The 26,965-nt window shown below is 44.0% G+C and overlaps 1 protein-coding gene across 2 annotated transcripts in view; it reads left to right on the forward strand.

Moving 5' to 3' along the window:
- Nucleotides 1-26,965, forward strand: part of cfap77 (cilia and flagella associated protein 77) — a 206,156-nt gene that overhangs the window by 149,263 nt on the left and 29,928 nt on the right. For both annotated transcript variants that reach the window (XM_070863867.1, XM_070863868.1), the window contains exons 5-6: nt 11,885-11,990; nt 24,202-24,303. In XM_070863867.1, coding sequence (XP_070719968.1) covers nt 11,885-11,990; nt 24,202-24,303 — 208 coding nt within the window. The remainder of the gene's footprint in view (nt 1-11,884; nt 11,991-24,201; nt 24,304-26,965) is intronic.

Consider the following 26,965-nt stretch of genomic DNA (forward strand, 5'->3'; position numbering starts at 1 on the left):
GTAAGGAAGAACTGAAGGATATCCTTATAAAGCGGGAAATTGTGCAAGGGAAATTGATTGGATTGAAGGCCGATAAATCCCTGGGGCCTGATAGTCTGCATCCCAGAGTACTTAAGGAAGTGGTCCTAGAAATAGTGGGTGCATTGGTGATCATTTTCCAACAGTCTACCGACTCTGGATCAGTTCCTATGGATTAACATAGAAAATAGGTGCAGGAGTAGGCCATTCGGCCCTTCTAGCCTGCACCGCCATTCAATGAGTTCATGGCTGAACATGCAACTTCAGTACCCCCTTCCTGCTTTCTCACCGTACCCCTTGATCCCCCTAGTAGTAAGGACTTCATCTAACTTCCTTTTGAATATATTTAGTGAATTGGCCTCAACAACTTTCTGTGGTAGAGAATTCCACAGGTTCACCACTCTCTGGGTGAAGAAGTTTCTCCTCATCTCGGTCCTAAATGGCTTACCCCTTATCCTAGACTGTGACCCCTGGTACTGGACTTTCCCAACATTGGGAACATTCTTCCTGCATCTAACCTGTCTACACCCGTCAGAATTTTAAACGTTTCTATGAGGTCCCCTCTCATTCTTTTGAACTCCAGTGAATACAAGCCCAGTTGATCCAGTCTTTCTTGATAGGTCAGTCCCACCATCCCGGGAATCAGTCTGGTGAACCTTCGCTGCACTCCCTCAATAGCAAGAATGTCCTTCCTCAAGTTAGGAGACCAAAACTGTACACAATACTCCAGGTGTGGCCTCACCAAGGCCCTGTACAACTGTAGCAACACCTCCCTGCCCCTGTACTCAAATCCCCTCGCTATGAAGGCCAACATGCCATTTGCTTTCTTAACCGCCTGCTGTACCTGCATGCCAACCTTCAATGACTGATGTACCATGACACCCAGGTCTCGTTGCGCCTCCCCTTTTCCTAATCTGTCACCATTCAGATAATAGTCTGTCTCTCTGTTTTTACCACCAAAGTGGATAACCTCACATTTATCCACATTATACTTCATCTGCCATGCATTTTCCCACTCACCTAACCTATCCAAGTCACTCTGCAGCCTCATAGCATCCTCCTTGCAGCTCACACTGCCACCCAACTTAGTGTCATCCGCAAATTTGGAGATACTACATTTAATCCCCTCGTCTAAATCATTAATGTACAGTGTAAACAGCTGGGGCCCCAGCACAGAACATTGCGGTACCCCACTAGTCACTGCCTGCCATTCTGAAAAGTACCCATTTACTCCTACTCTTTGCTTCCTGTCTGACAACCAGTTCTCAATCCACGTTAGCACACTACCCCCAATCCCATGTGCTTTAATTTTACATATTAATCTCTTGTGTGGGACCTTGTCGAAAGCCTTCTGAAAGTCCAAATATACCACATCAACTGGTTCTCCCTTGTCTACTCTACTGGAAACATCCTCAAAAAATTCCAAAAGATTTGTCAAGCATGATTTCCCTTTCACAAATCCATGCTGACTTGGACCTATCATGTACACCTCTTTCCAAATGCGCTGCTATGACATCCTTAATAATTGATTCCATCATTTTACCCACTACTGAGGTCAGGCTGACCGGTCTATAATTCCCTGTTTTCTCTCTCCCTCCTTTTTTAAAAAGTGGGGTTACATTGGCTACTCTCCATTCAATAGGAACTGATCCAGAGTCAAAAATAATGTTGGAAAATGACTGTCAATGCATCCACTATTTCCAAGGCCACCTCCTTAAGTACTCTGGGATGCCATCCATCAGGCCCTGGGGATTTATCGTCCTTCAATCCCATCAATTTCCCCAACACAATTTCCCGACTAATAAGGATTTCCCTCAGTTCCTCCTCCTTACTAGACCCTCTGACCCCTTTCATATCCGGAAGGTTGTTTGTGTCCTCCTTAGTGAATACCGAACCAAAGTACTTGTTCAATTGGTCTGCTATTTCTTTGTTCCCCGTTAAGACTTCCCCTCAATCTGACTGCAGGGGACCTATGTTTGTCTTTACTAACCTTTTTCTCTTTACATATCTATAGAAACTTTTTCAATCCGTCTTAATGTTCCCTGCAAGCTTCTTCTCGTACTCCATTTTCTCTGCCCTAATCAAACCCTTTGTCCTCCTCTGCCGAGTTCTAAATTTCTCCCAGTCCCCGGGTTCGCTGCTATTTCTGGCCAATTTGTATGCCACTTCCTTGGCTTTAATACTATCCCTGATTTCCCTTGATAGCCACGGTTGAGCCACCTTCCCTTTTTTATTTTTACGCCAGACAGGAATGTACAATTGTTGTAGTTCATCCATGCGGTCTCTAAATGTCTGCCATTGCCCATCCACAGTCAACCCCTTAAGTATCATTCGCCAATCTATCCTAGCCAATTTACGCCTCATACCTTCAAAGTTACCCTTCTTTAAGTTCTGGACCATGGTCTCTGAATTAACTGTTTCATTCTCCATCCTAATGCAGAATTCCACCATATTATGGTCACTCTTCCCCAAGGGGCCTCGCTCAACGAGATTGCCAATTAATCCTCTTTCATTACACAACACCCAGTCTAAGATGGCCTCCCCCCTAGTTGGTTCCTCGACATATTGGTCTGGAAAACCATCCCTTATGCACTTCAGGAAATCCTCCTCCACCATATTGCTTCCAGTTTGGCTAGCCCAATCTATGTGCATATTAAAGTCACCCATTATAACTGCTGCACCTTTATTGCATGCACCCCTAATTTCCTGTTTGATGCCCTCCCCAACATCACTACTACTGTTTGGAGGTCTGTACACAACTCCCACTAACGTTTTTTGCCCTTTGGTGTTCTGCAGTTCTACCCATATAGATTCCACATCATCCAAGCTAATGTCCTTCCTAACTATTGCATTAATCTCCTCTTTAACCAGCAATGCTACCCCACCTCCTTTTCCTTTTATTCTATCCTTCCTGAATGTTGAATATCCCTGGATGTTGAGTTCCCAGCCCTGATCATCCTGGAGCCACGTCTCCGTAATTCCAATCACATCTGTTAACATCTATTTGCACAGTTAATTCATCCACCTTATTACAGATACTCCTTGCATTAAGACACAAAGCCTTCAGGCTTGTTTTTTTAACACCCTTTGTCCTTTTAGAATTTTGCTGTACAGTGGCCCTTTTTGTTCTTTGCCTTGGGTTTCTCTGCCCTCCACTTTTCCTCATCTCCTTTCTGTCTTTTGCTTTTGTCTCCTTTTTGTTTCCCTCTGTCTCCCTGCATTGGTTCCAATCCCCCTGCCATATTAGTTTAACTCCTCCCCAACAGCACGAGCAAATAATCCCCCTAGGACATTGGTTCCGGTCCTGCCCAGGTGCAGACCGTCCGGTTTGTACTGGTCCCACCTCCCCCAGAACTGGTTCCAATGCCCCAGGAATTTGAATCCCTCCCTGCTGCACCACTGCTCAAGCCACGTATTCATCTGCGCTATCCTGCGATTCCTACTCTGACTAACAAGTGGCACTGGTAGCAATCCCGAGATTACTACTTTTGAGGTCCTACTTTTTAATTTAGCTCCTAGCTCCTTAAATTTGTTTCGTAGGACCTCATCCCTTTTTTGGAGGGTAGCTAATCTAATACCACTTTTTAAAAAAGGAGGGAGAGAGAAAATAGGTAATTATAGACCGGTTAGCCTGACATCAGTAGTGGGGAAAATGTTGGAATCAATCATTAAGGATGAAATAGCAGCGCATTTGGAAAGCAGTGACAGGATCGGACCAAGTCAGCATGGATTTATGAAAGGGAAATAATGCTTGACGAATCTTCTGGAATTTTTTGAGGATGTAACTAGCAGAGTGGACAAGGGAGAACCAATAGATGTGGTGTATTTGGACTTTCAAAAGGCTTTTGATAAGGTCCAGCACAAGAGATTGGTGTGCAAAATCAAAGTGCATGGTATTGGGGGTAATGTACTGGCGTGGATAGAGAACTGGTTGGCAGACAGGAAACAGAGAGCCGGGATAAACGGGTCCTTTTCAGAATGGCAGGCAGTGACTAATGGAGTGCCGCAGGGCTCAGTGCTGGGAGCCCAGCTCTTTACAATATACATTAACGATTTAGATGAAGGAATAGAGTGTAATATCTCCAAGTTTGCGGATGACACTAAACTGGGTGGTGGTGTGAGCTGTGAGAAGGACGCTAAGAGGCTGCAGGGTGACTTGGACAGGTTAGGTGAGTGGGTAAATGCATGGCAGATGCAGTATAATGTGGATAAATGTGAAGTTATCCATTTTGGGGGCAAAAACACAAAGGCAGAATATTATCTGAATGGCGGCAGATTAGGAAAAGGGGAGGTGCAACGAGACCTGGGTGTCATGGTTCATCAGTCACTGAAAGTGGGCATACAGGTACAGCAGGCGGTAAAGAAGGCAAATGGTATGTTGGCCTTCATAGCTAGGGAATTTGAGTATAGGAGCAGGGAGGTCTTAATGCAGTTGTACAAGCCTTTGTGAGGCCTCACCTGGAATAGTGTGTTCAGTATGGTCTCCTAGTCTGAGGAAGGACATTCTTGTTATTGACGGAGTGCAGTGAAGGTTCACCAGACTGATTCCAGGGATGGCTGGGCTGTCATATGAGGAGAGACTGGATCAACTGGGCCTTTATTCACTGGAGTTTAGAAGGATGAGAGGGGATCTCATAGAAACGTATAAGATTCTGACGGGATTGGACAAGTTAGATGTGGGAAGAATGTTCCCGATGTTGGGGAAGTCCAGAACCAGGGGACATAGTCTTAGGATAAGGGGTAGGCCATTTTTGACTGAGATGAGGAGAAACTTCTTCACTCAGAGTTGTTAACCTATGGAATTCACTGCCGCAGAGAGTTGTTGATGCCAGTTCGTTGGATATATTCAAGAGGGAGTTAGATATGGCCCTTTCGGTTAAGGGGATTAAGGGGTACGGAGAGAAAGCAGGAAAGGGGTACTGAGGGAATGATCAGCCATGATCTTATTGAATGGCGGTGCCGGCTCGAAGGACCAAATGGCCTACTCCTGCACCTATCCTCTGTGTTTCGATGCCCAAACCCGTTTTCTGGCATATTGCCAGAGTTACGCCGGGTTTTTAGGTCCAGAAATGTGCCAGAAAAACATGTCCAAACTTTCCCCGATCTTTGTACTGCAACCCGGAGCCACACAGCGTGGCCAGTCGCCTCAGGGCGGGGGGGTGGAGCCTGCTGTCTGCGCCGAAAAACGCAGCTGGGCCTTCTGCGCATGCGTGGGAAAAAAATACTTCCATTTTTGACGTCACTCCAATGGATGCGCGTGCGCAGTACAGCTCCGAGTTGGCAATCGAGGGGCCTCCAGACCGGGACTGGGACCTCAAGCGGGCGCAGCAGCTTAAGGTAAGTGCACATTTTTAAATTTCTATTCTGCAGGATTTACAGAAAAGCGCTCCCTCCCCCGCGGGCCCTGGCCCCGAGCCTAGGCTGTGGGCAGGAAGCGGAGCGGACCGGGAAGGCACCCGGGGCCAGGAGAGGGTTGGAGGTAGCAGACTCGCCAGCAAGCCCTTCGGCCTGGGCTAGGGACGGGAAGCGGAGCGGAAACGGAAGGCACTCGGGGCCAGGAGAGGCATCCCAAAAATGGCATCTCACCTATTGAATTGTATTGAACAGCGTGAAGTTCCTGTATTGGCGTTGTAGATGCGGACTAAACTCACCACAAAATGATAGGGTTTGTCCATTATAGTCTTAAGTATCCTTTTAACGGTATAGTAAGTCTTAATTGCTGCACAACAACCTCTCTGGCACTCTGGCCGAAGGGCTTGCCGGTCCATCCGCTCCCTCCCCTGGCCCCGAGTGAGTGCCTTCCCAGTCTGCTCCACTTCCCACCGCTCGCCCAGGCTGAAGGGCTTGTCAGTCAATCTGTTCCCTCCCCGCCGACCTTCTCCTGGCCCCGAGTGCCTTCCCGGTCCGCTCCCCACCCCAGCCCAGGCCGAATGGCCTTTGATTTACTTATCTGCGCCAATTTATTTAACTCTCCGCAAGGATTTCCTCGAAAGGCCATATACAATGGCCTAAACAGAAACGGAATAGCTATCAGCTGGCCAAAGTTCACTAAATGGCCAGAATTGGCAGAGGTGGCTGGATACCTTTGGATGAAAAAAAAAACCTTACCGAAAAAAACTTAACTAAATGAGTTATGCTGGTGCAAATTGATTGGGGAAACTGGATTTTTAAGTTAGGCCAGAAAAAGCAGCCTGCTCCAAAAAAACGCCGCAAATCACTGGGGAAAATTGAGCCCTATAATTCAAATGCAAAATACTGCAGATGCTGAAAATCTGAAATAAAAACAGAAAATGATGGAAATACTCAGCAGGTCAGGCAGCATCTGTGGAGAGAGAAACAGAGCTAATGTTTCAGGTTGATGACCTTTCATCAGAAAACTCTCTCATTCCCTGGTTTCCCTCTCTCACCTTTCTTAAATTTAAAGAATGACATGTACAATTTTCCAATCTAAAGGAACGGTTCCTGAATCGAGAGAACTTTGGAAGATCATAGTTAGGGCATCTGCAATGTTCTCACCAACTTCTTTTAAAACCCTGGGATGGAAACCACCTGGTCCTGGGGATTTGTCGCTCTTTAATGCCATTATTTTCTTCATCACGGTTAATTTGTTTACATTAATTTTGACGAGTCCCTGATTCAATATTAGTTGAATACTGTCCTAAGAACATAAGAAATAGGAGCAGGAGTCGGCCATACGACCCCTTGAACCTGCCCCGCCATTCAATAAGATCATGGCTGATCATCGAACTCAACCCCACTTTCCCACCAGATCTCCATATCCCTTGATTCCCCTCGACTCCAAAGATCTATCTATCTCAGCCGAGAATATATTCAAAGACTCAGCATCCACAGACCTCTGGGGCAGAGAATTCCAAAGATTCACAACCTTCTGAGTGAAGAAATTCCTCCCCATCTCTGTCTTAAATGGCTTACCCCTTATCCTGAGACTAGTTCTAGACTCTTCAGCAAGGGTAAACAACCTGTCAGCATCTACCCTGTTAATCCCCTTCAGAATATTGTATGTTTCAATGAGATCACCTCTCATTCTTCTAAACTCCAGAGATACAGGCCCATTCTACACAATCTCTCATCATAAGACAGCCCTCTCATCCTAGGAATCAATCTAGTGAACCTCCATTGTACCGCCTCCGAGGCAAGTATATCCTTCCTCAGATAAGGAGACCAAAACTGTGCATGGCACTCCAGGGTGGTTTCACCAAGGCCCTGTACAATTGTAGCAAGACTTCCTTACTCTTATACTCCAACCCCCTTGCAATAAAGGACAACATGCCATTTGCCTTCCTTATTGCTTGCTGTACCTGCATGCTAGCTTTCTGTGTTTCTTGCACAAGGACACCCAAATCTCTCTGAACACCACCATTTAAAAGTTTCCCACCATTTAAAAAATATTCTGTTTTTCTAATCTTCCTATCAAAGTGAATAACCTCACATTTCGCCACATTATACACCATCTGTCACCTTACTGTCTACTCGCTTAGTCTATCTATATTCCTTTGCAGACACTGTGTTCTCCTCACAGCTTACTATCCCACCTAGCTTTGTATCATCAGCAAACTTGGATACATTACACTCGTTTTTTTCATCTAGCTCATTAATATATCCTCTACTGTAAATACTGATGCAAAGTGATTATTTAACATGTCTGCCATTTCCTTATTTTCATTTATAATATCACCAGTGTCAGTTTTTAAGGGGCAGACATTCAGTGTTCTCTTCAAGCTGCACGGCCGCTGGCTCACCGGGGCTCTTAAATGGAAAACTGCGCATGCGCGGAATTTTGAATGTGCCACGCAGCCTGTTAAAGGGAGCGCGCAGCCCAAAACAAAATTAAAGGGAACATTTCCCACATTGCTCCTAACCACCCTATTTTTCCTAATATAATTGTGAAAGTTTTTTGGATTGATTTTGCTATCCTTTGCAAGTTTTTTTTACCATACTCCCTTTTAGTAGCTCTTACTATTTGTTTTGTCACCCTTTGCTGTTCTTTGTACCTCTCCCATTCGCCAGGATCTGTGCTTTTTTTTTTTGCATTCTTGTATGCTTTTTCTTTTAGTTGTGTGTTGTCCCTTACCTCTTTAGTCATCCATGGTTGCCTTTTTTTGGCAAGTAGAGCTCTTGCTCCTTATGGGTACAGGTATAAACTGGTTCTGCAACACATTTTTTTTTTTATGAACACCTTCAACTTTTGTCAGTTTACCCATGAACAGATTTGCCCAATTTACTGTGGACAGTCTCGGTCTCATCTCGTTGAAGTCGGCCGTGCCTAAATCTAGAACCTTAGTAGCTCTTTTGTGATTTCCCTTTCAAACATAACATTGAACTCAATCATACGATGCTTGCTATTAGATAAATATCACGTATCGTTAGACTGTTAACTAAATCTGTCTCATTGCTCATTATTAATTCTAATATGGCCTGCCTCATGTTGCGGGGGCAGCGTCTCCCAAACCTCCGGGGCAATTTCCCGGGAGGTGGTAGCGCCTCCCCCCACACCCCCGGGTGAAAACTGGCCCAGAGGCACTAACGGGGCTTTAGTAAGGGGCAATTTTGCCCCCAACAGTGTGTGATAAAAATGACACATGGGTGTTCCCGGAATCTCAAACAAAAGGTTTTAACCTGTTTCATCTATTTTGTTGTAAAGGAAGAACAAACTTATATTTTATATAGCACATTTCATGTCCTCAGGTCATCCCAAAATGCTTCACAGTCAACCAAGTCAGTGATTACTGTTGTAATATAGGCAAATGTGGCCAATGTGTGCACTGCAAGATCCCACAAACACCAATCAGGTAGATGAGCAGATAATCTGTTTCAGTGACATTGGTTGAGGGATAAATACTGGCCAGTACACTGGGAGAACACCCTTCCAATCGTGCCATGGAATCTTTTACATCTACCTGAGGAAGCAGCAGGGGTCTCCGTTAGAGTCTCATCCAAAAGACGGCACCTCGGACAGTACAGCACTCCCTCAGTACTGCACTGTAAATATGTGTGGAAAAAATGCCCTTGTCAGAACATGTTGAACTGGAATATGGTTGACAAATCTCATCTCTATGATTACTAAAACGATTATTTCTGGAGAGTGTTAAAAGAACAGGACCTTCAGTGTTTTGAAACAAAGATTTCACCTTGCCCCAAATTAAATTTTATTGTTAAAGTCATTGCAGACTCAATCTATCTTCCACCACCATCTTTGATATTATTCCTGCTGCTAATATAACAAGAATATTCTCATGTACTGAACATCTGTAGACTGAAATTTCTTCCTTGACAAAAAGGAATATTTATCTGATGGCACAAGTAGCTGATATCAACAGATCCACAGTACTTGTGCTACATCATAATAACTGCTTCAATAGTGTGCACAGATCTTTTTGAAAATACAACTCAGTAACACATTATTGCACACCCCTAATGAATATTTTAACCTTCTCAGTTTTAAGATTTTCCCATAAACCACAAACAATTAAAAGGCCCAATGGCCCTCCACACCCCCCCCCCCCCCAATTAGTCACAGTATCCTGTTCATGTGTGTATTGCTAAGTACTTCAATTACCATCCTACTACTATCCTTGTTAGTACAGACAGACTGGGCCAGAAGGGAACAATTAACTGAATAGAAGCGTGCAGTGTGCAGGTGGAAACCTGTATTGTGTACCTGGGCCCAGAGGGACAGTGTTACAACATTGCACACTCTCCCAGCTGTGAGTCAGATAGAATGGACCGTGGATAGGTTTTGAGTTTTGCCATGCAGGTACTAAAGGTGAATGCTTGTTAGTGATTCTATTATGAACACTCGTACAGCAGTAATGGTGACTTTTCACTATTCAAATAAGAAAAACACATTAATTCCTGGAGTTCCTTGCATTTTGCAAAAATATGCGCATACATTTTTCTAATATACATCTGCAAAAAAGATTTTCTGCAAATCTTTACGAGTGAATAAAACAGTACAATTACAGAAGTGTACTGAACCATAAAACATTGTTAATCCATTAATTAGCTTTTAATGTTTATTCAGAGTACATTAACTGATTTTTTTTTTGGTCCAGAATGTATATCTTTTATAAAAGGGTTTTAACCCTGAATTTACATTTTTTGAGAAACACAGCAAATAAATCTCCAAAGCAATTACTGTGCAGCGGAATTTCTGACCATCACAAAACTAAAGGTTCAGTTTCAATGGTTGAAGCTTGAGACACAAGCCCCAACACAATATATACTCAGGTGTTTTTAGTCATCGACTGCAGATCATCACTCAATAAATTTGTAATGATTATGCTACAATCATTGCTCCTCGAGTGAGCAGGCTTTCAACTGCATAGAATATCTTCACTGTCCACCACATTGTCCAGCCAGACCCATTTACTGTACACGTAACCCTACCAAATACACAGCCTGATCTCACCCTATAAGCATTTCCCTATGAAATCTACTAGTATTATTTTAGAGCAATAAGTATTACTCTGGAATATTTCAGTCATGTAATCTCACTTCTGGGTTCAGTTCTCAGTTATAAATCATTAAAGGTATACTCCAGCAGTTTATCCATCATCCAGGCCTCTTGATGAGATTACTGCTTCACAATCACTCCCAGATATTATCCTCAATACAATACATATCAGTGTGTTTCCTAGTATTAAATGTTATTTCTCAGTAAACCAGCAGTAATCACATTATAGTGCTTAATTTTCTTGTATGAGTGACATAATACAATAAGGAAATGGGAGGAAAAAGCAAGTTGTGGTCCACACAAACAGCTGCTTCTGGAACAAAATATCTGATCAAAGGTAAAATGACCCCCCACCCCCACCCCACCACCCCATCCAATATACATACACAGAAAAGATAAACAGCATGCAGTATAAAATCAGTGGAAAGTAGCAGGAGGTGATTCCAAGGCTGTAGCCTAATCTCGGGACTTCAGGGACCAATGGCAGCTGAAGCTTCTCTCTCGTCATTATATTATCTAAACCCCTTGCCTTGTATCACTTCTGTATATTTATTGTAAATCAGCTTAACAGCAATTATGATTTTCTTTTTAATTGTATAAAAAGAGTGATCCACAGGCTATTAATTTATTTTTGCATAAGAAAAGGAAATTTAAAGTTGGAAAAATATCAGACATTTTTAGAAACTTAAGCAATGTTTCTGATGAGCACATCTGGAATAACTGGAGAGGTAAATAAATACTTGCATTTAGAGTGCCTCATGTTCAAACACATCAAAGTGCTTTGCACAATGAATTATTTGTAAACTGTAGTGACTGTTGTTATGTGGGCAAAATATTGTTATGCATAGTGATGTTACGGAACATCAAAGTTACAAAGTATTAACAAGTATTTACCGCACAGAAACAGGCCATTCAGCCCAACAGGTCTATGCCGCTTTTTATGCCCTACATGAGCCTCCTCCCACCCCTCTTTATCTAACCCCATCAGCATACTCTTCTATACCTTTCGCCCTCATGTGCTTATCTTGCTTCCCCTCAACGATGCTATTCGCCTCAACCATTCCCTGTGGTAGCGAATTTCACATTCTAACCACCCTCTGGGTAAAGAAGTTTCTCCTGAATTCCCTATTAGATTTATTAGTGACTATCTTATATTTATGGACCCTAGTTCTGGTCTCGCCCGCAAGTGGAAGCATCCTCTCTACGTCTACCCTATCAAACCCTTTCATAATCTATTGCGAGAGTTTTCCATTCATAGACAACTCTAGCCTATTGTTTTTTCACAAGGCAGCTAAATTCTAACCACTTTTCCCATCATCAGGCAAAAAAAAAAGTTGTTGTCGAATAATAGTCAACTTAAGGTGCTTATTGACCTCCAACATTTTTCTTCAGGCCCTCGACCCCAATGTTTGACCTGCTGGAGCATAAATTCCAGCAGCAATGGATAGAGGATCAAAGAACGAAAGAGCACACGAAGAGGAAGAAAAAGGCCCATCAGGTTTGTTTGCAGTTTAAGAGTATAAATGCATTGGATAAAGGACACTACTGCAGGGCATCTCATACCAAGAGTTGGAATGAGACCCAGTTGAAACAGGCCTGGGAGATGTTGATCTCCTTTTGGAGCAAATTGCAACATGAAAGTGCATATTAGCAATGTGAACTTATAATTTAAGTTTGCTTTTCTGTTACTTGAATGCGTTTTGTCAGGGATTACTATTACCTACCACGCTGCCTTTGTCAATTTTACCTTCTTGTAGATCATGGAGACCAATAAGCGGCATGTCTGTTTTATATATAGATGAATTTTGCTGAATTGTTGGACCAATATATATAATAAATCCTCTTTTGATTTCATGGATGGTCAAAAAATGTTTTTCGACATTTATAATTTCCCCCCTGGAGACAGGAGGTATGTGACGACAAGACTTTTCTTTTCAAAAAGAGAGTAGAAATAGTTGCATTAATTCCCCCATATTATGAAGTAAAATAGCTACTTGTAGAGTTTGAGACAACGAGCATTTTTGACATTCCCATACTTACGATGTCCTGTTCACGCTGGAAATTGTAATCTAGATAGACGTCATTGACTCTAGTGACTGCTAGTAAGAACCACTTTCTCCTACATTACTTTCCCTTTATACACTCAAAATGGTAGAAAATATGAGCGGCCATGATAGAAAGCAGGAGTGACCAATGAAGCACAAATAAAGTGTGCCAATGTTTCCCTAATACAGATAATTTGGGGATTTTGATTGTTCTGTCCCTTAGAACAAAATGGTGATAAACATGGACTGAGGGACAACATATCTCACTGCACATCCACACCACCACACCACCATTATTCATTAGATTGCCTCCTTTGTGATGGGTGACTGGCAACACAGCTGTAGCCGAAGCCAGTGGTAGATGTTTATAAAATGCTGATGGCCTTGTCCCTCACTATAGCATTGTGTAATCCTGGTGTCAATGCTCTCATTGCCCTTGCAGTCTGATTCGGGATAGGGACAGGTTAAAGCCTTGGCGGTCTAGTGCAAGTGTAAACATTTTCCTTGGCAATGTTAGCAAGCTGATTGATTTGGAACCCAACCCCAGGTAGTGCAAAGAGATATAGTCGGTGTGTGCGTATGCGTGTGTGTGTGTGTGCGTTCCTCAACGGCCTATGTTCCAGTTGCCAGATCAGCTCTTTGGCTTTACAAATACCCACATTTGTAGACTCTGAAGCCTATGAAAACCGGATACTGTCCCTGAACTGGAAGTATTATTGGATGGGGAAAACCACGATTTTCCTCCATGGTGTTGTTTCACTTTGGTGTTAAGCAAATAATTAGATTTTGTTCTTGGCTATATTCTAGAGATGTTTAGATCAGAAGTGCATCCACTGTGTCATAGGCAAAGAGAGGGCTGGAAATCATGCTGAGCATGCTGAGCGGGGTCTGACTAAAAACGAGGGATATTTCTTTGTTAACCACCCCAGAAAGCTGATTACACTACTGGAACCCTGCCAAGTTACGAACATGACTCCAGCTGTTTCAAGAGAAGAGCTGTTTTTTGTTTTAAATTGAAATTTAGGGTGTATTTAGAAAACAAAGAGATGAGCTGTTACTTCCGACAAATCGCCCCCAATTAAACTATTCTGCCATTTATTGGAACCAATTACTGCCCCAGGAAAATATATATTTACCTCCAGGTAACAGTTATCAGGGAAGGCAAGAAATCATCTCAAAAATCAGTCGGTCAACACTGCTCAGAGGAGAATTATTTCTGCCAGCACAAACTTTAAGTTGTGTTTTACTCAATTATGACATAAAGGGGCCGAAATTGACCCTCCCGATAAAGCCTCTGGCCACCTGAAAGCAGAGGGGCTGCCATTTTGCAAATTCTCCTTCATCGGGGTGGAGCGGTGTAGCGAACTGCTCCGCCCGTTTTCCTGCCACGGCGTGCACATGCTGATCCCTTACCGACCGGTGGCGACTGCTTCCCGAAATTGCTCCGTGGGAAATATCCCTTTTTGTGGAATTGCCCCGCGGTAAATATCGCTTTTGCGCAATTGCCCCGCGGGAGTGGCGGTGCTACTGACAGCTTTTTGTGTCGGTGCACTCCTTGTTGGTCAGCGGCACAGCCGCCATTAAAGGCACGGCATAGATGAGTGATCGGGGCTGCCGACCCGCTGCAAGGATATTTCCAACCCTTGGCCGCAACTACATCCACCCTGTGCAAAAAAAAAAAGTCCATGTGCCAAATATCCGCAACCCATGCAGCGGAGAAAAACTACAAAAAACGGAAGGTTGTGCCCCATTTTGGGCGGAGGTAAATTTCTACCCCAAACAGTGTAACAGCAAAAATATTATCTTCCAGAGTGTAATAGCCATTCTCCCCATTAGACCCAGGGCTTAGTCTCACATCCTTCTCTTGGTTTATTGCACAAAGCCTAACTAAAGACTTAGGAATACTGTATTACTAACAGTTGCATTTCCCTATCTTTGTAATCTTCTGATTTGCTCTCCTTTTTGTACTAGAATAGTGTAATATTGGAGGGAAGGATTTTCTCTTTAATATCTTTATAATATATTAAAATTCTTACTTTTGTTTGCATTTCCTGGATATTATAAAACCTTTATATATACACTTCCCGCCCATTCATCATCATCATCATTGGACTTCAGATGTTAGACACATGTCTAACATAAATTTCTATGCTACACTTTAAAAACAAAGTATGAAGAACAAAGACACTACTTGAGAATGTACAGACAAACTGTCCAGAAACAGAGCATGCCAGAGCCTGTTAATTGGTTTGTGTATGAATGTCCGATTTACTTAACAGAACAGAAATTTTATTACCATAAAGCAACACCAACACCTGCCTTTAGCAGAAGAATATTACATTGAGTTCCATGGTATGATGATCTTGTCCTTATTAAAAAAAAGTACATCCTCTGCCTTACAAAAAGCAACCTCACAAGAGACTTGTTCATATTATTTTGTAAATGGGGGCCTGGCATTTCCTCCATGGACACAACCCGGAAGACCCATAAATGTGTCCATTCTGCCAATGTCAAGTTGCACTCAAATTTCCTGCTAATCTCTAGAATTGCCTGAATGTATGGGCCGAAGTTTCGGGCCGCGCCTAGAACGGTGCAGTCCCGACCTGGACGCCAATTTTTCATGCCACAAAGTGCGCCTAAAAAAATCTTCCAGATTCTCCGGCTCCCTGCTGGTCCTCTGGCCCTCAGCGCGGCGCAGCACGAGCTGTGGGGGGCAGAGCCCGGTCCCTGCGCTGAAAACAGTGCCGGGACCTCTGCACATGCGCGCGACAGTGGGCGCGCATGTGCAGTAGCTCCAGGCGCCCAAAACTGTGTGGGAGGGGCCCGAAGCATGCAGCCCCTAGCCCTGGCTGGGGCTGCGTGGATAAGGCTCCTCCCACGCCCAGCTCCTGCTTCCTCCGGACCGGACCCGACCCCGACTTGACTCCCGCTCCCCACCCCCCCCCCCACCGGACCGCCACCCCCTCCCCGACCTCTGCTTCCCCCACTCCTGACCTTCCCCTCCCCGACCGACCTCCGCTCCCGACCGATCTCTCCCCCTCCCCGACCGATCTACCCCCCTCCCCTCCGCCCTGACAGGCGCTCCCCCCCTTCTCTCCCCCCTTCTCCTCCCTCCATTCTCTTCCCCCCCTCCCCTCCCCTCCCCTCCCTCCCTCCATTCTCTTCCCCTCCCTCCCTCCATTCTCTTCCCCCCCCTCCTTCATTCTCTTCCCCCCCCTTCCCCTCCCTCCCTTCTCTCTTCCCCCCCCTTCCCCTCCCTCCCTTCTCTCTTCCCCCCCCTTCCCCTCCCTCCCTTCTCTCATCCCCCCCTCCCCTCACCCCCTTCTCTCCCCCCCCTCCTCCCTCCCTTCTCCCTGGTCACCCCCCCCTCCCCTCCCTCCCTTCTCACCCCCCCACCCCTCCCCTCCCCTCCCTCCCTTCTCACCCCCCCTCCCCTCCCTCCCTTCACCTCCCTCCCTTCTCACCCCTCCCTTGTCACCCCCCTCCCCTCCCCTCCCTCCCTTGTTACCCCCTCCTCCCTTCACATCACCCCTCCTCCATCACCCTTCCACCCCCCCTCCCCATCACCCCTCGCTTTCAGAAACACAGACACTGACAGGCAGCGAGTGAGAGAGACACACACAGGCAGACAGAGAGATAGAGACACTGACAGAGACACACTGGGGGTGGGGGGGGGGGGGGGGGGGCGTCCCAGCACGCTGTTGGAGGACTCCCGGTGCTGCAATCAGTAAGTAGAAAATGTTTTATTTATTGATTTAAAAAAAAAAATTTTTATTAATTTTTTTTGATTGATTTATTGGTTGATTTATTGATGTATTTATCATTTATTATTGATGATGACTCTTTTTGTAAAATTGAAGTGTTTAATGTTTGTAAACTTCCCTTTAAACTCCGCCCCCCCCTATTCCCTACGCCTAATTTGTAACCTACGCCTGATTTTCTAAAGTGTAGACAAGGTTTTTTCGAGCGTACAAAGTCTTCACTTACTCCATTCTAAGTTAGTTTGGAGTAAGCTTTCACAGCCGAAACTTTGAAAACAGGCGTAAGTGGCCGGACACGCCCCCTTTTGAAAAATAAATTCTGTTCCAAAGTGAAACTGCTCTAACTGACTAGAATTGGAGCAAACTAAATGCCGAGAATTTGAATTTCTAAGATACTCCGTTCTACACCAGTTGCTCCAAAAAATCAGGAGCAACTGAGGCCGAAACTTGGGCCCAACAAATGGGCGTAAATCAGCATTAAACACTCGGGAGCCAAGGAAAATGCCAATCTGATACCATATATTCCTTCTTTAAGAATGAAAATTAACGTTTCAACTCATTTAACCATCATTCGTGCACATTAGTAACAGCGTGTTTAAGAACATGCAATTGAGGAAGTTTCTCCATTTTTAAAAAAATGTGACTTACGCTGATGCCATAAAAATACGTTAAAAGAAACAGAAAATAAAATGCAGATCTCAGTGGTATAGATTTTTTTTAAACACTCAAAAAAATTGCAATAAAACACCAGAAAAATAACTGTTTTCTGTGCACTTGAAAGTCTGATCGTAATTTGAAAATCTGGTCATAATTTGAAGAGAGTGAGCATGTACAATTGCAGGAAACTCATGGATACAGTTCTAAAACAGGAATGGGGCCATTATTATGGGGGGGGGGGGAGAGATGTGTTTGGTTGGAGGGATCAACAGACAATCCTATAAAATTGAGGAGATTTGGGCATATTGTACTTACGCACGTAACTCACTTATGTCCAAACTTGCTTGATCTTTTAGACCACTGTATTTGGTTTGGGAGTGTCTCTGGGCACAGGAAATTCCAGCCCTGATATCTAGGATTGTTTATTAGTCTTTACCCTTTCGCATCACATTTTAAGTGTCTCCCTCAAATGTCTTAGGATGACCATATTTTCTAAACCGAATTCGGGGACACAGGGTGGGGGAGCACAGCAAAGTAGCCAGGAAGGGCTTCAAGAAAACCACCATGATGACTTTGTTGCTTCTACTCATGGAATACGCGTAGAGACAACACCTTTTTCACCTTGCACCAAATCTCAAATCTTGCATGTGTTCTGGCAATAGTGCTGTACCGTCTATATTCGTCCCCTAATACCCTAACTTTTAATTTCTCAATTTGAAATCTGTTCCAAACAGACTGAGATTCTCCATACAAGATATGAAACACCTTCTGTATCAGAAGGTTTCCGAAATCTCTTCCAGGTGGGAGAATTTAGAGTTTGCCTTATTCATTAAAAATAAACACAATACACCACACTGATCTCTGAGGTAAAGTAAATCCACTCACCTACCAGCTCTGACTGCGCCCTCGGCTTCATCTGCACAGTTTAAAGGTTCAGCCCTCTGGTCAGTCACTATTGGCCAAAACACAGGGTCAGATGTGCTATGTCTCTAATAAAGCAATTTGACTGAGTACTGTAGACGTGAGTAAGTGTGACCTTAGTCTCTTTATTCTAACTCCAGAGTACTGGTACAGCATGGGAGGCCTGCTTATATACAGTGCTCCCAAGGGATGCTGGGATCCCTTGGGCCTCCAACAGATACGCCCTCTGGTGGCGGTAGAATGCTGGTTACATTGTGTTGCATACATAATATCACTCCCCTCCAAAGTCAATAGTACACTTATTTACAGGGTGAGACGATCTGGGGCTTTCCGCTCCCTTGTTGATCGTCTTGGTACAAACACAGGTGCAGGTGAGTTGGTTGGGCCTTCGCTGGGCTGCTGCTTAGCTGGCCTTGCTGGGCCGCTGGGGATGATGAGTTCAGCTTCATGGTCAGCCGTGATGTTGGTTGCCACTTGTGCGTGTGTCGGAGGGTCGAAGTTGGTGGTATCCTCTTCAGGTTGCTCATGGCTGTCTGTGAACCGCAGTTTGGTTTGGTCTAAATGCTTTCTGCAAGTTAGTCCATTTGCAAGTTTGATCTGAACCACCCTACTCCCTTCTTTGGCTATGATAGTGCCAGCAAGCCATTTGGGACCATGTCCACAGTTGAGTACAAATACAGGGTCATTGACTTCAATATTGCGTGACAAATTTGTGCGATCTTGGTACATGCTTTTCCGCCTGCCCTCAACATGATCATGGAGATCAGGGTCGACGAGAGAGAGCCTTGTTTTGAGTGCTCTTTTCATGAGCAGTTCGGCTGGGGGAACCTCGGTGAGTGAGTGGGGTCTAGTGCGGTAGCTGAGCAGGACTCGGGACAGGCGGGTCTGCAGGGAGCCTTCCGGCACGCCTTTCAAGCTTTGCTTGATGGTTTGGACTGCCCGTTCTGCCTGGACATTGGATGCGGGCTTGAACAGGGCAGATGTGTCATGCTTGATCCCATTGCGGGTCATGAATTCCTTGAATTCAGCGCTGGTGAAGCACAACCCATTGTCGCTGACAAAGACATCAGGCAGGCCGTGTGTGGCAAACATGGCTCGTAGGTTTTTGATGGTGGCAGTGGACGTGCTTACAGACATTATTACACACTCAATCCATTTTGAATAAGCATCCACAATAACCAAGAACATTTTGCCTAAGAATGGGCTAGCGAAGTCAACGTGGATCCTAGACCACGGTTTGGAGGGCCATGACCACAAACCTAGTGGTGCCTCCATGGGTGCATTGCTCAGTTGAGAGCAAGTGTTGCATTGGCGCATGCAAGACTCCAAATCTGAGTCAATGCCGGGCCACCACACATGGGATCTGGCTCTCATCATTACTATGCCTGGGTGGGTACTGTGTAGGTCGTGTTTGAACGTTTCCCTGTCTTTCTTGGGCAAAACCACGCAATTACCCCACAAAAAACAGTCCGCCTGTATGGACATTTCGTCTTTGCGCCGCTGAAACGGCTTGATCTCTTCATGCATCTCCGCTGGGACGCTGGACCAGCTCCCATGTAGGACACAGTTTTTTACATGGGACAGTAAAGGCTCCTGGCTGGTCTAGGTCCTGATCTGGCAGGCCATAACGGGTGACTTTTCATTTTCAAATGCATCCATCACCAAGAGCAAGTCTGCAGGCTGTGCCATTTCCACCCCGTGGTGGGCAATGGTAGCCGACTGAGAGCATCAGCGCAGTTCTCTGTGCCTGGCCTGTGGTGAATTACATAGTTATATGCAGACAGCATGAGCGCCCATCTTTGGATGCGAGCAGAGACATTGGTATTAATACCTTTGCTTTCTGAGAACAGCGATATAAGTGGCTTATGGTCAGTTTCTAACTCGAACTTAAGCCCAAACAGATACTGGTGCATTTTTTTTTTACCCCATAAACACATGATAGAGCTTCTTTTTCAATCATGCTGTAGGCCCTTTCGGCCTTGGTCCAGCTCCTGGACGCATAAGCGACCGGTTGCAATGTTCCCGATTCGTTAGCTTGTTGTAACACACACCCGACCCCGTACGAAGACGCATCGCAAGCTAGCACTAAACGTTTACATGGGTCATAAAGGACAAGCAGTTTGTTGGAACATAACAGATTTCTGGCTTTCTCAAAAGCAGTCTCTTGTGATTTACCCCATACCCAGTCATCTCCCTTGCGTAGCAACATGTGTAGAGGTTCTAGCAAGGTGCTTAACCCGGGTAGGAAATTACCAAAATAATTTAGGAGTCCCAGGAATGACTGCAGCTCCGTTACGTTCTGTGGTCTCGGCGCACTCTTGATGGCCTCCGTCTTGGAGTTGGTGGGTCTGATGCCGTCTGCCGCGATTCTTCTCCCTAAGAACTCGACCTCTGGTGCCAGGAAAACACACTGCGAGCGTTTCAACCTGAGTCCCACACGATCTAGCCGACTTCGAACCTCTTCCAGATTTTGCAAGTGTTCGATGGTGTCCCGACCTGTGATCAATATGTCGTCCTGGAAAACCACGGTGCACAGAACCGACTTTAGCAGACTCTCCATGTTCCTTTGAAAAATAGCCGCGGCTGATCGAATCCCAAAAGGGCATCTATTGTACATGAACAGACCTTTGTGCGTGTTGATGCAGGTGAGGCCTTTCGAAGATTCCACCAGCTCCTGCGTCATATAGGCCGAGGTCAGGTCCAACTTGGTGAACATCTCCACTCCTGCCAGTGTCGCAAATAGGTCGTCTGCCTTGGGTAGCGGGTACTGGTCCTGCAGCGAAAAACGGTTAATCGTTACTTTATAGTCCCCACAAGTTCTGACCGTGCCATCGCCTTGAGTTCCAGAACAATCGGACTGACCCACTTGTTGAACTCCACAGGCGTGATGATGCCCTCTCGTTGCAGCCTGTCCAGCTCGATCTCCACTTTCTCTCGCATCATGTATGGCACTGCCCGTGCTTTGTGGTGGATGGGTCGTGTACTGGGAATCAAGTGGATCTGCACCTTTGCCCCAGAGAAATTTCCGATGCCTGGCTCAAACAACGACGGAAACTTGTTCAGAACCTGGGCACGTGATGCATGGTCGACGGATGAAAGCGCTCGGATGTCGTTCCAGCAGATTTTTTCCAGCCAGCTTCTGCTGAATAGTGTGGGGCCATCTCCTGGTACAATCCATAGTGGTAGTTCGTGCACCGCTCCATCGTAGGAGATTTTTACTGTTGCGCTGCCAATTACAGGGATCAACTGTTTAGTGTAAACTCTCAGCTTGATATGAATGGGGCTAAGCTTGGGCCTGTGTGCCTTGTTGCACCACAGCCTGTCGAAGGCCTTTTTGCTCATGGTGGACTGACTTGTGCCAGTGTCCAATTCCATGGATACTGGAATTCCATTCAGTTCAACTTTTAACACGATCAGTGGACATTTCGTGGTGAAGGTGTGTACCCCGTATATTTCTGTCTCCTCAGTGAGTCTCTAGTTCAGTTTGAATCGCCATGGATCGGTCTTCCTCTGCAACGTGGTGGTTTGCAGGGTTTGCAGCTCGTTTGCACATTCGCTGGAGGTGTGCCATTGTTCCACAGCCTTTGCATGCAGAGTTTGAAACGGCATTGATGGGCCCGGTGATCACCTCCGCAGTGCCAACAAGGTGTCAATTGCCTCGCGTTAACGCTTGATGGCGGACTCTGGATCATCTGAGGTCGTGCAGCTGCAGGCGTGTACGTTCTGCCATATGCATTCCTGCCTGAAAACAACGTTACTTTGTGTACAGTACTTGCCGATGCATCTTTATGCTGCAAAATTTGTTTGGTGTTATCGCTGGTGGGCATAAATGCCTGGGCTATCGTTATGGCTTTGCTTAGAATCAGTGTTTCAACAGTCAATAGTTTGCGAAGGATAACCTCATGGCCAATGCCAAGCACAAAAAAGTCTCTTAGCATTTGCTCCAGGAATCCATCGAATTCGCAATGTCCTGCAAGGCGCCTTAGATCGACGACATAGTTCGCCACTTCCTGGCCTTCAAACCATTGACATGTGAAAAATCGATACCTTGCCATCAGAACGCTCTCCTTCGAATTTAGTTGCTCTCGGACCAGTGTACACAGTTCTTCATAGGATATGGTTGTTGATTTCACCGAAGCAAGAAGATTCTTCATGAGGCCATAGGTTGTTGCCCCATAGATGGTGAGGAGGATCGTCCTTCGTTTGGCAGCGTTCACACTCCCTTCCAGCTCGTTGGCTATGAAGTATTGGTCAAGTCGCTCCACAAAGGCCTCCCAATCATCCCCTTCTGAGAATTTCTCCAGGATACCAACAGATCTCTGAATTTTCGCGTGATGGTTCGTTATCTCGCCGCCAGTTGTTATGTCTCTAATAAAGCAATGTGACTGAGTATTGTAGACGTAAGTGTAACCTTAGTCTCTTTATTCTAACTCCAGAGTGCTGGTACAGCATGAAGGCCTACTTATATAGTGTTCCCAAGGGATGCTGGGATCCCTTGGGACTCCAACAGATACACCCTCTGGTGGCGGTAGAATGCTGGTTACATAGTGTTGCATATATAACAAAATGACTCAATCTCCCAGAGTGCAGTGCGGCCCGAGCTATCGATGGGGCCTTTTCTCTACCGTGCTTCATTGTGGGAAGGTGGGGCCACCATAGTCACCTCCATTCTACCAGCTCCTGGAATTCGTTCTGGAGCTCAAACTGGGGCGAATGGGACGGGAAGCTCCCCCGGGATTTCTGCACATTCGTGTTTAAAAAAACAAAGATTGCATTTTTCCAGTTTATCCAAAAATAAAGTTTAAATCCAATTCCTGCCAACCAGCAGACCAATGAATATGGCTCTTTTAGGGGATGAGTTTCCTGAACCGTGGACTCTTCCGGGGATGATGTTTGTCCGGGGACACCGTACCTAATCCAGGGACTTCCCTGGAAAACGGGGAAATATGGTCTGTCTAAAATATCTGTGTTAGATTTAGAAGCCAGAATCTTTGGAAACTCTGAGAACTTACCAATTCACACTTAAAAACGAAGGCAGTCATTTGACATGAACCAGAACGTCTCTAACCTCTGAATGACTGTACAAATCACATTTATAACATGCCAAAGCTGTGGCTATAAATCACAAGAGCAAACTCTAAAAGCTCAAGAGCAAAACGCAAGAGCAAAATCTCAAACTCTGGTGTTTATTTAACAGCAATTAGACTTTGTAGCTCTAAAGGCAACAACTTAGCAACAGGATAATAACTTCTACATTATGTGACATAATTTTGGATTCGAAATTGGGCCACCTAGCCCCTGTTTATCAGGTACTTCATGGCCTACTAAGGTCCCAAAATGGCGGGCAGGAAGTGAGCTTGCGCACACTTCCAATCAGAAGTGCGCTTACCGCCATAATGGGTAAAGACAAACAAAAACGCCCTTTACCTACGCCTGAAGCAAATATGGAAATATGGGGCCTGATGCCTATTTGAGGTCCATTCTCCTTCATTAGTTTGCCCTGAGGCCATCGTGCCAGTGCCATCGTGAGCCGCACTCAGGGAAACTAGCTCTACAGAACACCTGCAACAAAGAAGGTAAGTAACTTAAGTAAGATTTCTTTATTTAGAATATTTCTATATAATTCTCTCCCTGCCCATGCACTATTCCTTCACCAAGTACCAAATTGCTATTGGGACTTTGCCAGTGTTAGCTTGTAACTGATCCACAGGAGAGAGTGAAAAGGGCTGTTTGGGATGATACCATCAGATTTTTCTTTCTGTGTAAAATGGTATTCCTCAGTTACCACACCTAGTAGCATGGCTCAAATTGACATCAGCTTGAGTGGGAAACTGAGGGAATGCAAACTCACATCTTGCACCCATATGGGTCAGCACATTAGCACACCAATACACTATGCTGCTGGAGTGGTCTCAAGTTTTCTATTCTTGACTATGTACTAGTTAAAAAAAATCTTAACTGGAAGATTTCACCATTGCATATCAGGTTATTATCTATACACTCTGCTAGATCCTCATCATAACTATGTATCAAAAAGATGAATTTTGCAAGCCAGGAAATTCCACTGATTTAGTCTACATAGAACATGTGTTTATATCCATTGTCCTATTATCGAACATCTCAATCAAGATACATGCATCCTGTAAAAATGTTGAAGAAGAAGAACATACTTACACATTGAATGAGATTGAATTGGCACAACATCGGTTGCACACTGTTCTGTATTGAACAAACACATTCATGTTGGCTACAGCAGTTGAGATTGGTTTGATGGTGATGTTTCTGATTCCAGTAGTTTTCATGTATCTAAGTTTTGTGTTTGTAGGTCACCCTTATAAAGAATTATCAAACCCGTGCATCAGTGTTGAGCAAAGCTGTGCCATGTGTGGATCCTCCACCGATAGTGCATCCACTATGCTATCAAAAGGTGAGACAGTTGCTTTTTGTGTTGGCTTTTAAAAAAAAATAAACTGCTATGCCTGTTACTCATTACTTGTCTCTTTGGTGATGGTGAGTTAGACAATGGGCTAACATATGATCCTCATTTCCACTACAACCGAGAGAGATGGGATGAATGTTCCTGTTCAAGGGATCTGTGTGATATGTCCAGTGCCAACCCAGTATCGATACATGAGTCCCAAGCATAAAGCTGCCCATAAACCAGCACCTACTTATCAATGTTTATATGAAGATGCTGTAAATTAATATGTTGAACTATTTTTAAATATTAATTATAATTAATAATTATTTATATCATTGGTAGCTTTGCTCACGAGTAGTCCAGGAACTCAAGTGTGCTTTTTGATGTTTACCATGGTTCCACTGCAGTCTAATCGTGACAGCAATTGCATTGAATTGAGTTTTACTCTACATTCAATCCTCTGCGAGTGTTTGATATGGGCTCTGCATGGATAGAGCAATGGATGATGGTTTAAAAACAAAAAAAAATAAAGCTAACTAGATCAAAATATTTAAGTACATCAACTCTGACTAGAATAGTCCAAAATGCCATGCATTTTTTATGGTTTTCCGTGATTACAGAAACCCTGTAAAATACTCTGGCGGGAACACGCATTTCTGTGATAGTGCTAGAGGGGACATCGACTATATATTTTACAATGAACCATCAAAATATATCAGGAAATTAAAACCCCGCCCCAAGCTTTTGAGTTTCTTAGGGAACAGGAAAATTATGCTTCCTTAATCTACAAAATTTGAACCAATTATGTCAGGTCAGCCAAGGTATACAAGTTTCATTTTGGTACCGAGTTCTATTTACTCAGCTAATGAAAAATGATTTCACAAATCTCTGGAGGTCACAGGTGTTTCACTGCATCAAATATTCAGCTTATTTTTAAAATTAACAAATCTTGTTTAACATTTCAAAAAAAGTACTTGCAGCACACTGCAGCAAAAGGAAATGATGGCATCTGGTGAAAGAAGTATACATTTGCCTAGTGTTTAAAGAAACTTCTCAAATTAAATGTAATCTGCTTGTATTTTATTTCTACACTACACAGTCCAGCCTATCAATTGTGATGTATTTACATTGTGTATCCGGGATCAGAACCAATATCTTTTGTTTTAAAGATATATGTCATATCATTTAAATTCCCTATACCATCGCTGTGGGTTCGACTGTGGCAAAAGCAGAAATTTCCATTAGGGAGAATAAAAGTACTGCTGACATATTGTGGGTCATTTGGGAATGTTGTATGACAACTTCAGTTACTGTTTTATTTCTCACTGTTTGAATGAGATGGAAACTCAAGCAGTATCATTGTTCTGTACTGTCTGTTGAATATGTTCAAATAGTCAAAAAAATTGTATTTTAAGGGCTGCTTTGCAAAGCTCTGTTAGTCCTTTACCCACTCTGGTAACATCACCAAAGGGATCTCTTTCTGTGAATATTAAGTACTTACCACTGGATGGCTCCCAAGTTTTTTTTCATGTTTTAATCAAGGTTAGGTGGTAGTAAAGGTTAAAAAAAAACAGCCCTCAGTTGGTCTGAGAATAGACTGGCATCAATGGTCACAAAGGGATCCCCATAGCAAACATCACTGGACTGCGGCTTATCCACTGATTGAACAAATAGAGGACAAACAGCAACATGGAGGAGTTCCTAAAATGTGCTTTTAAATTTTTTAATAAATGTTAATGTTTTCTTTGTTAAAACAATAATTACCTGCATGGGTTGCATCTAGGAATATGCACTTATCATTCAGAGAAACCAAATGAGTTTCCTTCACCTTTAATTTTGGCTGAACAAAAAGCAGGGACCATATTTCTCTTGGTTATTCGTTTGTTTTATGCTGGGCGTATTGCATTTATTTACAAAGAGTATGATGGATACAAAATGGTATGATTATATATGGGATAGTCTGCCTTGTATTACAAAGCATTCATTCATAGAGGTGTTGAGAAAAGACGAGTGTGTTAATTCTGTATAATGCATGGAAGTATTGGGATTTCTTACCTTATCGTGTGATTGGTTTACCAGTCTTGCTTTTTGCAGGCGGGATGTCATCGAAGGCAGCATCAGAGGCGTGCCTCTTGGTTCATATCATCAGAGCAGAAAGTGTTATATATTATAGTACTATGCCTCATAGTTTTACTGCATCAATCAGTAAAATAATTCTGATAGCCCTTCTGGTCTAATGCTGTGAAGTGAGAGGTAAACCTCTGTTGTCTGCTATATAAATATATAAATCTCAAGTCTATCAGGTAATGCTAAATACTGCAAAAGCAATACTTGAATGATTTAGATCGGTGATTTAAAACCCAACATTAGATTACAGCCGAAATTATTCCTTATCACATATCATTTTTTATATATACAGTTTTCTATTTTCTGTGTAGGAAGGGGGAACTGTTAGGACATTCTACATTCATGAGAAGAAATGATGTTCACATAAGAGTATTAATGATTCCAATGCAATCACCCCGGGATTATCAAATATAATCTGCAATTCATTGCTGGAAAAACTCTACGTCTACTAATATTAATATATATAAAAATGGTCAGTAAAATTCAAGGCAGGAACTTCAACATCATATACCTCAAGAGTGAAGCAAGCAATCTCCAAGAA

The sequence above is a fragment of the Pristiophorus japonicus genome, chromosome 20 (assembly GCF_044704955.1).
Source record: "Pristiophorus japonicus isolate sPriJap1 chromosome 20, sPriJap1.hap1, whole genome shotgun sequence".
Classification (NCBI taxonomy): Eukaryota; Metazoa; Chordata; class Chondrichthyes; family Pristiophoridae; genus Pristiophorus; species Pristiophorus japonicus.